The following is a 14,995-nucleotide window of genomic DNA, read 5'->3' on the forward strand; positions in this document are numbered from 1 at the left end:
GCTCGGCCGGGTGGCTGTCCAGGGACGGTGGATGGGGCTCGGATATGGATTTTACTGACGCCCGGTCCTATTCTATGGAGCTCTCTTCCACATCGGTGGCTGGAAGTCCACGCCGCCACACGCTTGGAAGTTTGTTTTGTTAAATAAAGAGCCGTTTACCAAACCCAAGTCTTTCCTTGTACTTTGTTAACATTACAATATAGTTATATAATATACTAGATCTGTGGAATAACGTACGAGGCTGACGTCAGAGCGCACGCGCGACGTTGTTGACAAAGGACGAGGAATTTGATCGATGGATTTAATGATTTAAACTGCACAGATGGTTTGATAATATTATTGCTTATATAATAGTCATTTGAAATCTAATTTATATGTTGTTATATGGGCCTGTGGAATATTTTGAACTGCAAGCGCCGTCAGCCGCGCACACCGATTGTTGACAAAGAACGATCGATGGATTTAATGAATTGGAGTGACACCGATGGTTTTATAAACATGTTATTCATGTAATAGTTGTCCTTAATCACTCTATATGTTACGTCAGGCGCGTTCTCAGCTCTTTGTTTGTGTTTGTCACGTTAGCATACCTATCGTTTAGCCTGTTGTTGCTATCGTTTAGCCTGTTGTTGCTCGTTCATGACTGTTTTTGGTGTGGGATTTTGTCGAACAAATTGCCCCCGAAATGCGACTTATACTCCGGAGCGACTTATATATGTTTTTTTTCACTTTTTGGGGCATTTTATGGCTGGTGCGACTTATACTCCGGAGCGACTTATAGTCCGGAAAATACGGTATAACATAATTAACAAGTTTATCCAACCATCCGTGTCACTCCAAATCATTAAAGCCATCGAAATCTTCGTCCTCTGTGTCAATATCTGTCCTCTGTGTTATATACAACTCCTGACTCCGGAAGTCAGTGAATGGATTCAGACTCATTGTTTGCGGTTCCAATTATTCCACAGGCCTAGTGCGACCTCATGCGGTTTAAAGTGGAAATAACATGTGAAGCGCCAAATATGTGAGCCTGTCATGCAACCCAGGAGTTTGACCTGAAAGTCAAATCGAAAACTTTGTGTGGGGTTAATTTATATGATCAATTACTATTCCACAAACACGAGATTAACCCAGGAGTTTGACCTGAAAGTCAAGTCAAAACCTTTGTGTGGGGTGGGTTTATCTGATCATTTATTATGCCACAAACATGAAATGAAATCAGAACACATAAAACATTTTGAAAAGAAAATCTTCAACTTGACATCTGCTTTAATGTTTTGTTTTTCTATTATTTGTGTCACTTTTAAACTTTTAAGTCAAAAGCTGGAATTGATATTTTTAGTTCCCGATACCTCTACTTCTCCTTGGGGAACGAACAGGGATACTTTTAACATCTCTTGTATGGTGCATGTTTGTGTTCCCCTTGGACTGTTGGTCTCCTGTGTTACCTCTTATGTTTCACTGTATTATGTTCTGTGTTATTAAATTGTTACTTACTCTATCACAGTATGCTGTCACATTCCGTGTACTCCAACCAATGTTTTCATAATGTTCTATATCAGGGGACCCCAACCCCCGGTCCATGGACCGGTACCGGTCCGTGTGTCACGCCAAGCCGCACAGGAAAAAAACAACATATTTTTTATTTATCGACGATCAATTCATTCTGGTCAAGACGCTCGCCCTGGTCACGTGATATGTTTTATGAGTCGAGCCCGCAAAAATGAGTAAGAATTTATTTTGAAAAATAAAAATAAATAAATACAGAAAAAAGTCGCTGTGTCCCTTGAGACAAGACGCTCGTCTTGGTCACGTGACATGTCACCCCAAGTCGAGCCCGCGAGGCAAGCAAAAACGAGTGAGCAAGAAACAGAGAAATTTGGAAAGCTTCTTCGGAAGGGGAAAAAAGCCCAGTGAGGAGACTGAAGAAGAGGCTACCACTTCTAAGAAAAGGAAAGCTTCATTTAAAAGAACATTTCTGGAGTCGTACTTAAAATATGGATTTATCGCCACAGGTGACTCTGAGGCGCCAAGCGCACTCGGCATATGTGGCGACAGGCTAGCTAACGAGGCAATGAAGCCTTCAAAACTGCTTCGGCACATGGAGACCAAGTATCCTGCATTAACAGACAAACCTTAACCACTTCGGGTGTCATTGTTTCCGATTACGCCTAGATGGGGCCGGCTCATTTCTGAGAAACGATCTCAGTGCTCCCACTAATTCAACGTAATGCTGAATTTTATTTTTATGTCGTTTATACTTGTTTTTATGCCAGTCATATAATTTTATTTTATCGTATTTATATATTTATTATACATGTATTATTTATATTTATTATTTATTTATATAAAAAAAAATATTTCTGACGTGTAACTGGTCCGTGGCGCAAAAAAGGTTGGGGACCACTGTTCTATATCACGTTATGTGTTCTCCTTCACATGTACTTTGTTAGGAGTTCTATGTGCTTTGTCACGTTTGGTTCCATGTTCAGTTGGAGATCATAATATTGGTTATCTCTGTTCTATCTCTGTTCTTTTTTGTATGCACTATGTCACGTCTGTCCTCTTTATCATAAGGTCTTTGGCTGTATTCACACTGCCATTTGCTGTATTTACTTTTATTTTTTGCGACTGTGTGAATGGCTCCAATTTTTTTTTTTTTTTTTTTTAAATCTCAACTGGGTCATTTTCATATCTGCTCATAGATCGGGCACGTATCAGATTTATTTGCAAAGCGACCGCAGTCTGAATGGCTAGGACACATATATCTGACCTTGATGTCATCCAAATTCCAAAATGCGCTCCATTTGGACAGGATAAAATTGAGGGGAGTTGGGAGATCGAATCTGCATAGGTGTTTTGAATAACAGTATTGTGGACATTTGTAGCGATAGTCGTACTTAAGACGATTCATTTATTATGCGCAGCAATGACGTAATGTCATCTTCCATACACATCTCCAGAGAGCAACTCCTTTCCCAAAAATATTTATACCTCCTTTCACATCGCTTTTTTGTACATATGAGATGATAAAGAGATGAACTGATACATGCTGAACAAAATTTACTAAGGTAAAAACTACGCCATGAGTGACGTCTCTTCCTCTGCCCATGTAAGTCAGGACACTTTTGCTTCACACACCAGACAAACTGTGGGTGCAATTAGTATGTGCTGTTAATGCTTAAACACAAAGGAAACATTTTCTGTGTTCCGTCACTTCCCGATTATCTTTTCCGCAGTCCTGATTGTCCATTGCAGTCTGCTCTTGTCTTGTTTGGTGGCCGATCCAAACCAGACAGTGATGGAGGTGCAGAGGATAGACTGGATGATGGCAGTGTAGAAGGTCTTCAGCAGCTCCTCTGGCAGGTTGAACTTCCTGAGCTTTCTCAGAAAGTACAGCCTCTGCTGGGCCTTCTTCAGGACAGAGTCTATGTGACCGGTCCATTTCAGGTCCCGAGAGATTGTGGATCCCAGGAACTTGAAGGTGTCTGTGGAGGGAATAGCATTACTGAGAATAGTGAGGGGTGGAAGTGGTAAAGGGTCTCTCCTGAAGTCCACTGTCATCTCCACGGTCTTGAGCGGGTTCAGCTCCAGGTGGTCTTGGCTGCACCAGTGGACCAGCCGCTCCACCTCCTGTTCGCTCCTGTTCGAACTACTCCCCTCCGGACGGCGTTACAGAGTGCTGTACACCAAAACAAGCAGACACAGAAACAGCTTCTTTCCCCAGGCTGTCACTCTGATGAACTCACACCACTCATAGAGTCTCAGAGACATCACTGGGCAATAATATCCTGTTCTTGTCACTTAACGACGGTCCATTGGGTGCCGTTGAACTGGACTGCCCTTACACCTGTCTATGGACCCCGCAGAGGCTATTTTGTGTGTTTTGGGGTGTTCTCTGATATTGAGGGGTGCTGGTTGGCCGCTGTTACTTTTTTTCCTTTGTCTTTTTGCTTTGCTTTGCTTTGCAGGCTTTTATCTTTCGCACTTTCTGGTTTTCTTTGTGGCGCCATTGTGTGACAGCCTTATGAGAGCCTATTGAGTTGCGCTCATGCTATCTGTGTGTCTTTTGTATACCCGCTCTGTGGTATGGATATTGCTGGGGTCTGAATTTTCCCACCCCCGGGATCAATAAATGTTCAATCAATCAATCAATCAATCAATCAAATGTTGTTAGTCACCTGAATGCTGTTAGTCACTTAAATATTGTACAGAGGCTAAGATCAACCGGAGTCAAATTCCTTGTTTGGCATGCGCAAACCTGGTCAATAAAGCTGATTCTGATTCTGATTGCCAACATATCTTGTATTTGGAGTTTAAAAAAAACCTGTTTTGTGCCCAGACTGTGAGTGTAGTGCGGCCGGCACTATTGACAACTCGTGCAGACCCGATCCACAAAGCAGAATATGCTTGTGCAAGCCTGGCTTCACTGGCGACCACTGTGACATATGTGCGCCAGGCTTCCATGGACTCAACTGCCAAGGTGAGAATCTCATTGACTCCAAGATCCTGCTTTGGCTCCCACTTTAATGTAGTCATGCTCTTATTAGAAGAATGCACTGCAGCAGCACCACCCATTGGTAGCACTCCCACAAGCCCCCCCCCCCCCCCCCACACACACACACACTCTTGCACAGGCACACACACACACACACACACACACACACACACACACACGCACACACACACACACACACACGTACACACACACACACACACACACACACACACACATTCAAACATACGTAAGTATTGACAAAAATGCAATAGGTGTCTCTTGATTTGCTGGTTTATATATCCTACCACCTAGGAGATACAGACACCTGTGTAAACACTTTCTCGAAACATTGTCATTGTAAGTAGCTTCACATAGTTCACACCATTTTACTGCTTCCGTGTGTGTTTGTGTGTGTGCGCGTGTATGTGTGTGGGTGCGCGTGCATGTCCGCGGATATGCGCGCATGTCCGCGTGTATGCGCAGCCTGTCAGTGTTCAGGTCCGGGTTGTCTGGATGGTTCCTGTGACACAGTAACGGGTCACGGTGTCTGTCACAGTGGTTTCCATGGTTACCATTGTGACCAGTGTGCATCAGGCTACTTCATCTACCCGCTCTGTCAGTGTGAGTGACAAACTAACTACTGTAATTTTTGGACTAAAAGTCGCTCCGGAATATAGGTCGCATTAGCCATAAAATGCACAATAACGCGAAAAAAACATATATATATATATAAGTCGCTCAGAGTATAAGTCGCATTTTGTGGGAAATGTATTTGACAAAATCCAACACCAAGAACAGACATGAACGAGCAACAACAGGCCAAACGATAGGTATGCTAACGTGACATAAACACAAACGAAGAGCTGAGAACGGGCCTGACATAACATTCAGAGTTATTTAAATAACTATTACATACATAACACGTTTATAAAACCATCTGTGTCACTCCAATTCATTAAATCCATTGATCGTCCTTTATGGAAACGATGCCGCGTATGCGCTGCGCCGCTGACGTCTAAATATTCTAAATATTCCACAGACCCATATGACGATATATAAAGTATATATCAAATAACTATCATATAAACAACAGTATTACCAAACCATCTGTGTCACTCCAAATCATTAAATCCATCGATCAAATTCCTCGTCCTTTGTCAACAACGCCGCGCGTTCGCCCTGACGTCAGCCTCGTCGTTATTCCACAGATCTAGTATATAACTATATTATAGCGTTAACAAAGTACAAGGAAAGATGTGGGTTTGGTAAACGTCTCTTTATTTAACAAAACAAGAGTTCAACGAGCCAATAAGTACTGAACTGTAACGATAAAAACATATACAAGTTGCTATACGAAATAAAATATATAAAATAACTAAATAAATAGTTCACCACCACACAGCCCCAAGCACCGGCGTCGACTTCCAGGTGTGTGGCGGCGTGGAATTTCATCCCCGGAGGTGGCACTTCCAGCCACGGAGGTGGAAGAGAGCTCCATAGAATAGGACCAGGTGTGCGTAAAAGCCATGTCTGAGCCCCATCCACCGTTCCAGGACAGCCACCCGGCCGAGCGCCAGCCCGCGACTTCCATCCACGGAGGTGAAAGAGAGCTCCGTAGACTAGGACCCGGGCGTGCTTAAAAGCCATGTCCAAGCCCCATCCACCGCCCCTGGACAGCCACCCGGCCGAGCGCCGGCCCCCGACTTCAATCCACAGAGGTGAAAGAAAGCTCCGTAGAGTAGGACCGGCTGTGTGTAAAAGCCATAATAGTTTTTCAAACCTTTTGTGTCACTCCAAATCATTAAATCCTTCAAACGTTCTCCGTGTCACTTACAAACAAAGCCGCTAACAAAGCCCTTCGTCATCCCGTGATCGAATCTTTGTCCTTTATGTAAACAACCGCCGCGCCGCGCCACTGACATCACTTGAAATTCAAATTACAGTAATCCCTTGCTACATCGTGGTTCGTTTATCGCAGTTTAACTTTTTTGGGGGGAATTTTGAAAATTTGTGAAAAAATTCACATATAAGTCGCTCCTCAGTATAAGTCGCCCCCCCCACCCAAACTATGAAAAAAAACGCGACTTATAGTCCGAAAATTACGGTAATGTTGTGTTGATGGCGTCAAATCTTACAATAGAATCAAATGTGAAAACTTCATGTTGTGTTCTGTTGTCTTTTGGTATCCACAGTGTGTGGTTGCAGTTCTGTGGGCTCTTTGCCTGAAATCTGCGACCAATCTGGTCGCTGTCTGTGCAAAGCAGAATTTGAGGGTCCTCGGTGTGAACGGTGCCGATCTGGATTTTACTCTTACCCCAATTGTCAAGGTTATATGTCAACATACACAAATGCAATCACATCTGAATGATGGGCTTAGACCGAGAATGTAGACCTCAGATATTCTGGGACTTTGAGCTTAGATATGGACATAGGTAAAGGACTCAGACTTTGGACAAAGCTTCAACCTCAAATATAGTTTTTGGACATTGATGTAGTACTCAGAACATAGACCAATCACCAAGGACTTAAGGAAAATTTGGACATGGATTTAGGACGGGGCAAGCAAATAAACTGGATTATTATAAAGTACTACTATATGGACATAGGACATATAAGATTTGGTTACCTTATTGGTCCCCAAATTAGTTTCAGAGACAAGAAAGAAGCTACGACACATTAAAGAAATCCAGCGAAATCAACAGATAGCACATACGTTCATTAGGTTAAAAAATGGACACAGACAGCACTGGATGTTGCCACTGCTACACTATCACAAATACACGTCCATAAGATCCTCTAACATACGAAAATAATATCCACACAACCATTCTCATCAACTCACCTCATCCCACTTCACCATGTCAATATATCATGATATCTCATCATATGGAGCTGAGACATGAACCCAAGACTTGGACCTTAGAGATGAAACCAAGTCATTGACCTAGGATGTAAAGCATGGACCATCATGGACAAAGGAATCCAGACCTAGGACAAGGGTGTCAAAAACCCGTTTGTCAATTGCCACTTTACTGCATGTATCAGTTGTCCCTCGTCATTATCAGGCTCCATTAGAGCTTGGTGATGAGCGGATCATTTGAATCAGGTGTGGTGGACGAGCCAGACATGTAAAACAGCTAGCACAGTGACCCTCAAGGACTGTAGCTAAACATTCCTGACCTAGGACATGCACAGATGTCTAGAACTAGAACCTACACACATGCCTCGCAACAATGATGCCTGGATGTCCACAGCTTGTTGTTGAGGTTTCAAAGCGTTCAATCGTTTTTGCAAGTGTTCAATCAAGTGTTCGATCGTTATTGCAGTGTGCATGTGCGACCCTCGCACGTCATACAATACCAGCTGCACGGCGTCGGGTCAGTGCCACTGCCGACCTAACTTCAGCGGCGCCTCATGTGACCAATGTGCGCCCGGTTACTACGGCTACCCCAGGTGCACACGTGAGTAGTAGACGATGTTTTTCCTTCTTTTTTTTTTGTAAATGGATGACTTCTACGTGTCTGTCTGTCTGTGCGTGTTTTGCAGCATGCCTGTGTTCCACAGAAGGTTCTCGCTATAGCAGCTGTGATGAGGTGACTGGTCAGTGTGCTTGTCTGCACAATGTTCATGGCCGGCGCTGTGACAGCTGTGCTCACGACACCTATGGCTTCCCAAACTGTCAAGGTGAACACACGCACGTGTGCACACACACACACACACACACACACACACACACACACACACACACACACACACACACACACACACGCATAAACAAACACATGGAAGCAGACAGATGACCAGATGAATGAAATAAAAGCAGATGAATGAAATAAAAGCAGCAATGGGTTTTCTAATATATAAATAACTGAAACTAAAGAGTAGAATAGAATAGTCATAGTACCTTATTGTGCTCCACCATGTTGAAAATTTGACAGACAGCAAATTTAAAAATAGGTAAGATCAGGGCCAGTCCAGGTCATTTGGGGGGCACTGCAGAAGATACTGTATTTTCCGCACCATAAGGTGCTTCGAGTTAAAAGGCGCAGACTCAATTTTGGGGATTTTCTGTATTTAATCCGCACATAGGAGTCACCGCGTTATAGGGCGCTTGCATTCCATGAATTACGGTAAAAAAAAAAATAATCTCACAGGAGCAAGGCAGTCAGTTCCGTTGTACAAACCGGATTCGGTTGAAGTTGGGAAATTGTGTAAAATGTAAATAAAAACAAAATACAATGATTTGAAAATCCTTTTCAACCTGTATTCAAATGAATACACTACAAAGACAAGATATTTAATGCTAAAAACTAATAAACTTTATTTTATTTTTTAAATAATAATTAACTTAGAATGTAATGGCTGAAACACGTGCAGTAGAAGTTGGGAAAGGGCATGTTTACCATTTTGTTACATCACCTTTCCTTTTAATAACACTCAAACGTTTTGGAAGAGAGGAGACTAATTCTCTTAGCTTCTCATGCGGAATTCTTTCCCATTCTTGCCTGATGAACCGCTTCAGTTTTTCAACAGTCCTGGGTCCTCCCTGTCGTATTTTACGCTTCATAATGCGCCACACATTTTCAATGGGAGACAGGTCTGGACTGCAAGCGGGCCAGGGGAGAACCTGGACTCTTTTACTTCGAAGCCACGCTGTTGTAACACGTGCAGAATGTGGCTTGGCATTATCTTGCTGAAATAAGCAGCGGCGTCCATGAAAAGGCGTTGCTTGGATGGCAGCATATGTTGCTCCAAAATCTTTATGTACTTTTCATCATTTATGATGCCTTCACAGAAATGTAAGTCACCCATAACATGGGAACTAATGCACCCCCATACCATCACAGATGCTGGCTTTTGAACTTTGCGTTGATAACAGTCCAGATGGTCCGCTTCCTCGCCGTCCAGTGTTTCCAAAAACAATTTGAAAAGTGGACTCATCAGACCACAAAACACTTTTCCATTGTGCATCTGTCCATTGTATATGAGCTTGGGCCCAGAGAACCCGGCGGCGTTTCTGGATGTTGTTCATAAACGGCTTTTGCTTTGCATGGTAGAGTTTTAACCCGCACTTACTGATGTAGTGACGAACTGTATTTACTGACAGTGGTTTTCTGAAGTTTTTATGAGCCTATTTAGTGATATCCTTTACACACTCATGTCAGTTTTTAAGGCAGTGCCGTCTGAGGGATCGAAGGTCACGGTCATTCAGTCTCTATTTCCGGCCGTGGTGCTTACGTGCAGTGATTTCACCAGATTCTCTGAACCTTTTGATATTATGGACTGTGGATGTTGAAATCCCTAAATTCCTTGCTATTTTGCTTTGAGAAAAGTTGTTCTTAAACTGTTCAACTATTTTCTCACGCAAAGTGGTGAATCTCGCCCCATCCTTGCTTGTAAATGACTGAGCATGTTTGGGGAGGCTCCTTTTATACACAGTCATGGTACCCACCTGTTCCCAATGAGCCTGATCACATGTGGAATGTTCCAAATAGTATTGTATTGTACTCACATTGTTAATCAATAATACGCAAATCCATCAAAATCGTCATCTTCTGTATCCAAATTAAACAGTTCGCCATTAAACATGCCAAGTTCCCTCTCGTCATTGTCTTGTGGTTGTCATGTTGCTCTTCTGCAATGATCTTGGCTTTCCAGAAAGCTCTAATTGTGCCTCTTAAGCATGTCTCTTTTTCTATGCCATTTCAGAGGGTTCTAATGCTGTTTGCTTTGCACAAACGATAGTATTTTTTTATCAGTGGCAGCGGAGGTACGTGCATACTCTACGTGTTACGTACAATCCTCTGATTGGTTTAGTGCCTCGATCTACGTAAAACATAATGTCCTCTGATTGGTTCACCGAGTCTACATATTACGCCTGTATATTACGTTTCTGTGTGGCGGAAGCCACGCAAAACAACTTTACAAATTTGCACAAGCGATAGTATTTATTTATCAATGGCGGTGGAGGTACGTACTCTTCATGTTACGTACAGTCCTCTGATTGTTTTTTTGCCTCGATCTACGTAAAACGTAACATCCTCTGATTGGTTCATCGGGTCTACATATTACGCCTGTGTATTACGGATTTGACACATTTTGGAATTCGGTCCACACAGAAGGTGCAGCTTATTAAAAGGCGCACCTTCGTTTTTTGAGAAAATTAAAGGCTTTTATGTGCGTCTATGGTGCGGAAAATACGGTCAGTCAAACTTCTGATCCCAACTGACTGTCAGTAGTACTAAAAGTACCGTAATTTCTGGACTATAAACTTCAACTGATAAGCCTCACGAGCAAAAATTAGGGGACATTTTTGTTTTTTTTCATAAATAAGCCGCATGTGCACGCGAGTCATTTACAAAGAAAGACGGTACACAGAAAGCCTATATAAAGTTTTAATAACATACCTTCTCAAACACTGCCTGAGACGCGGCAGTAATACTGTAGCAACACAGAAGTAACACAGCACTAATAGGGCTGGATAAAAAAACATACCGGTAAAAGTCACTGAGACGCGGCGGTAACAAAGCAGGAACACGGTAGCACAGCACTGACAGGGTTGGTTAAAACACATACCTGTAAAAGTCACTGAGAGCCGTTGTCTTCATCTTCCTCCTGTGCACTGAAACCAACGAAGTCTTCCTCCTCATTGTCGGATTGGAATAGCGTCAGATATACTTTGCCACACACTTACTCAGTCTCTTTCGTTGTCGCTTTTATGCATTTCTTCTAGCATTTTCCATGATGAGGGTTTGTTCATGCTAATTTTATTCATGCACAAAGCGCTAAGTTACATTCAACTAGCGAGCTACACGTACAGCTCCAGAGTAGAGGTGACCGGGAAATAAGGAAAGAAAAGGGAGACACAACAAGATGTCATCAACAATAGCCCAGTGCCCCCTAGTGACCGGAAGAAACCTCTACAGTGCATGTATGAGCAGCTATAGTTCCTCCATGAAGAGCCAAATCGACCACCACCTTTAACTTAAAAAGCGGCATATGCATTTCTTTTGTCCCCCATAATGAGGGTTTGTGTATAAAAGCGTCCTTTCTTCAGTAATGTCAGTTTTGATCTCGTTCTGTGTCTTTGTGTCAATTATACGGCATTATTTGCCTGACAGAAGGACATGCGATCCATACACCACTCTTCTCCCCAGTGAATGTATCACATATCCCTCCGCCCAGCAAAGTGGTGCTGCACAACAGCGGTCCACAGCCCTTTTACGAGTGTATAAGTGATAAAAAAATCACGAACAATCCATAGATACTCTGCACCGGACGACAAGCCGCAGGGTTCAAAACTTGAACAAAAAGTAACGGGTTATAGTCCGGAAATTACGGTAGTTGGTACCAAATCTCATGCTCTAAAATATGATAAGTTGTTTACATATATTTTTTTTTCTTCTTAAGCTTGTAATCAAGAGTTATCCAACTATAACAAATTAGAATCTAAATAGAATTTTCCAACACTATCAAAATGTACTGTATAGTCACATTACAACACTATAAAAAGATGAATAAATAAAAATAAATATCACAATCATACAATAAGTAATAATAATCTATTATAATAGATGGTTTTTATATAGCGCTTTTCTAAGTACTCAAAGCCGCTTTACATAGAAAAATTTACGCATAATCGCGCGCACGCACACGCACGCATGCATGCATGCACGCACGCGCGCGCGCGCACACACACACACATACATATGCACACACACACACACGCACACACATTCGATGATTTAGATGTCATATACAGAGTTGAAGAGGTGGGTCTTAAGATGGTATTTGAAGGAGTGCAGGGAGTCAGCGTTACAAATGGTCAGGGGGTAAGAATTCAGAGAGTGGGGGCATCAACGGCAAAGGCTCTATCCCAATGGTCCGGTATTTGGTTGAGGTGGTGGGGGTGAGAAGGTTAGCGTCAGCAGAGTGGCATCGACGGATGGGGGTATAGCGGTGCAGGAGGTCGGGGGGGAGGCAAGGTCGTTTAGGGCCTTGTATGTGGTGAAAAGGATCTTGAAATGTATGCGCTCTTTTATGGGAAGCTGGTGAAGTTGACGTAGGACAGTGGTGATGTGCTGTCTGGAGGGTGAGCAGGTGAGTGGGTGAGCAGTCAGCACAGTTTTGAACATATTATAGTTCGTGAAGGACAGTTGAAGGGAGACCATACAGGGTGCTATTGCAGTCGTCCAGTCTGGAGGTGATAAATGCATGAATTAATGTCTCTGCCGCAGGGGTGGAAAGAAAGGGTCGAAGGCGTGTAATGTTTCGTAGATGAAAGAAGGATGTTTTGGTAACGTGGTTGATGTGTGGTTTGAAGGAGAACGTGGGGTCCATATAAATTCCAAGGTTTCTGACAAGGGTGGAGGGAGTGATAGAGTGGCCGTCAATACAGAGTGTGAAGTTCTGCTAGGTGGGGAGGCTGGATTTAGGACCAAAGATGATGATCTCCGTTTTGTTACTGTTTAGAGAGTTTTGAGTCATACAGTCTTGGATGTCCGTGAGGCAGCAAGTGAGGGTGGAGAGGATGGCAGGGCAGATGGTTTTAGTGGTGATGTAGACTTGTGTATTGTCGGCGTAAGAGTGGTATTTGAGAACATGTTGGAGGATGGTGGAGGGGGAGGATGCGAGCTGGTGGTAGATGTTTTCTATTTTAGAATTGAAAAATGACAAATGCGTGTCACATTTCTCTGGGGTGAATGATGATGAAGTGTTGTCGTGGGGTTTGAGGAGTTTGTTTATGGTTGAAAACAGGGAATGAGGATTTGAAGAACCAGAGTGGATGATGCCAGCTTAATAAGATGAGCGGGCTTTGTTAACGGCTGGTTTATAATGTTGGATGAGGTCTTTGTAAGCGAGGGCGTGGACTGTGAGGCTGGTTTTCTTGCATAATCGTTCTAGCTGAGTTGTTTCTTACGTTTATGGAGTTCTGGGTTGAACCAGGGTGCTGAGTGAGTAAAAGTGACTGTTTTGGTTTTGAGAGTAACCACTGTGTTGAGGGAGGTAGACATAATGTTGTTGTAAGTGTTGACGAGATCCATGTGGGTTGGGTTTTCAGGGGCGGTGAGGCCAGAAAGTGTGTTTGATATCCAGGTGGAGAGAGTGTCTGAGCAGATGGACTTGAGGTTGCGAAAGATGATTGTGAGGTTTTGTTTTGGTTCAGTGTTGGGGGTGTTAATGTCAAATAAGATGGCTAGGTGGTCAGATATGGTGAGGTTGGAGCTCGAAATGTTGTGGATGTGGAGGCCAGTGGAGCAGACTAGGTTTAGGGCAGGGGTGGGCAAACTTTTTGACTTGCGGGACGAACTGGCTTCTAAATTTTGATTGGGGTGCCGGACCAGGAGCAGATGGATGTAGTGTTTGTGTGAAGTAATATAAACAACATGTAAAGGTCATTGCAGAAATGGTTTTGGCCTTTAGTAGGGAAGTAAAGCATGGATATTCAAAAAACGCTTTTTGGAAACAAATGCATTTATTAACACCATTAAAAAAAAAAATCCCCGAAAAACTACCATCAGCGATTCTCATTAAATAAGACACTGTTATTATGAATAACAGTTTCCAGCACTTCAGCGCCTGCAGGTCAGACTTGAAAGATGTTTACCTTTCAAGTCTGATCCGCAGTTTAAGGTTGCGATAGATGATTATGAGGTTTTGTTTTGGTTCAGGGTTGGGGGTGTTAATGTCAAATAAGATGGCTAGGTGGTCAGATATGGTGAGGTCGGAGCTCGAAATGTTGTGGATGTGGAGGCCAGTGGAGCAGACTAGGTTTAGGGCAGGGGTGGGCAAAAGTTTTGACTTGCGGGCCGAACTGGCTTCTAAATTTCGACCGGGGTGCCGGACCAGGAGCAGATGGATGTAGTGTTTGTGTGAAGTAATATAAACGACATGTAAAGGTCATTGCATAAATGGTTTTGGCCTTTAGTAGGGAAGTAATGCATGGATATTCAAAAAACGCTTTTTGGAAACAAATGCATTTATTAACACCATTAAAAAAAATTCCCCGAAAAACTACCATCAGTGATTCTCATTAAATAAGACACTGTTATTATGAATAACAGTTTCCATCACTTCAGCGCCTGCAGATCAGACTTGAAAGATGTTTACCTAATGAGGTGAGATAAAATCAAACGGCAAACATTCTGACCAAATACATCATCTTGAAGAATCAGTGAAAGAATACATCTAAATAAAGTACTAATATAGAAATGACTAATAAAGAAATCAAAAATGCAACACTGCCAGATTTACTGAAAATCAGAGCAGAGCTTTAACTCACAACCACCTGGTGACAGAGGTGAGGAAACGGGAAACACTTCCTTAAAGTCGGCCTTAAAAACTTTAAAAGCTAAGATTAGTCGAAAATAGATGGTGCATCATAAATTTGCCCCTGTACTTGACTTTTGATCCGTAGTTTGTCAGTTAAAAAAGTTTTGCTGAGTCTTCAAATTAGCTGTCAACCTCTCCACTGTAGCCGCTCGTTCATGTGTTGAC

At 42.8% G+C, this 14,995-nt stretch overlaps 1 protein-coding gene across 7 annotated transcripts in view; it reads left to right on the forward strand.

Moving 5' to 3' along the window:
* Nucleotides 1-14,995, forward strand: part of lama5 (laminin, alpha 5) — a 347,871-nt gene that overhangs the window by 103,730 nt on the left and 229,146 nt on the right. For 6 of the 7 annotated variants that reach the window (XR_015863095.1, XM_088398876.1, XM_088398835.1 and 3 more), the window contains exons 12-16: nucleotides 4,343-4,483; nucleotides 4,982-5,119; nucleotides 6,691-6,825; nucleotides 7,825-7,959; nucleotides 8,045-8,182. Coding sequence is in view for 6 of the 7 variants with exons in the window: in XM_088398876.1 (XP_088255002.1) it covers nucleotides 4,343-4,483; nucleotides 4,982-5,119; nucleotides 6,691-6,825; nucleotides 7,825-7,959; nucleotides 8,045-8,182 (687 nt within the window). In the remaining variant the exon portion in view is untranslated. The remainder of the gene's footprint in view (nucleotides 1-4,342; nucleotides 4,484-4,981; nucleotides 5,120-6,690; nucleotides 6,826-7,824; nucleotides 7,960-8,044; nucleotides 8,183-14,995) is intronic. The other variant, XM_088398859.1, reaches the window with a different exon arrangement.

The sequence above is a fragment of the Syngnathus floridae genome, chromosome 2 (assembly GCF_059516105.1).
Source record: "Syngnathus floridae isolate MCC-2025c chromosome 2, RoL_Sflo_1.0, whole genome shotgun sequence".
Classification (NCBI taxonomy): domain Eukaryota; kingdom Metazoa; phylum Chordata; class Actinopteri; order Syngnathiformes; family Syngnathidae; genus Syngnathus; species Syngnathus floridae.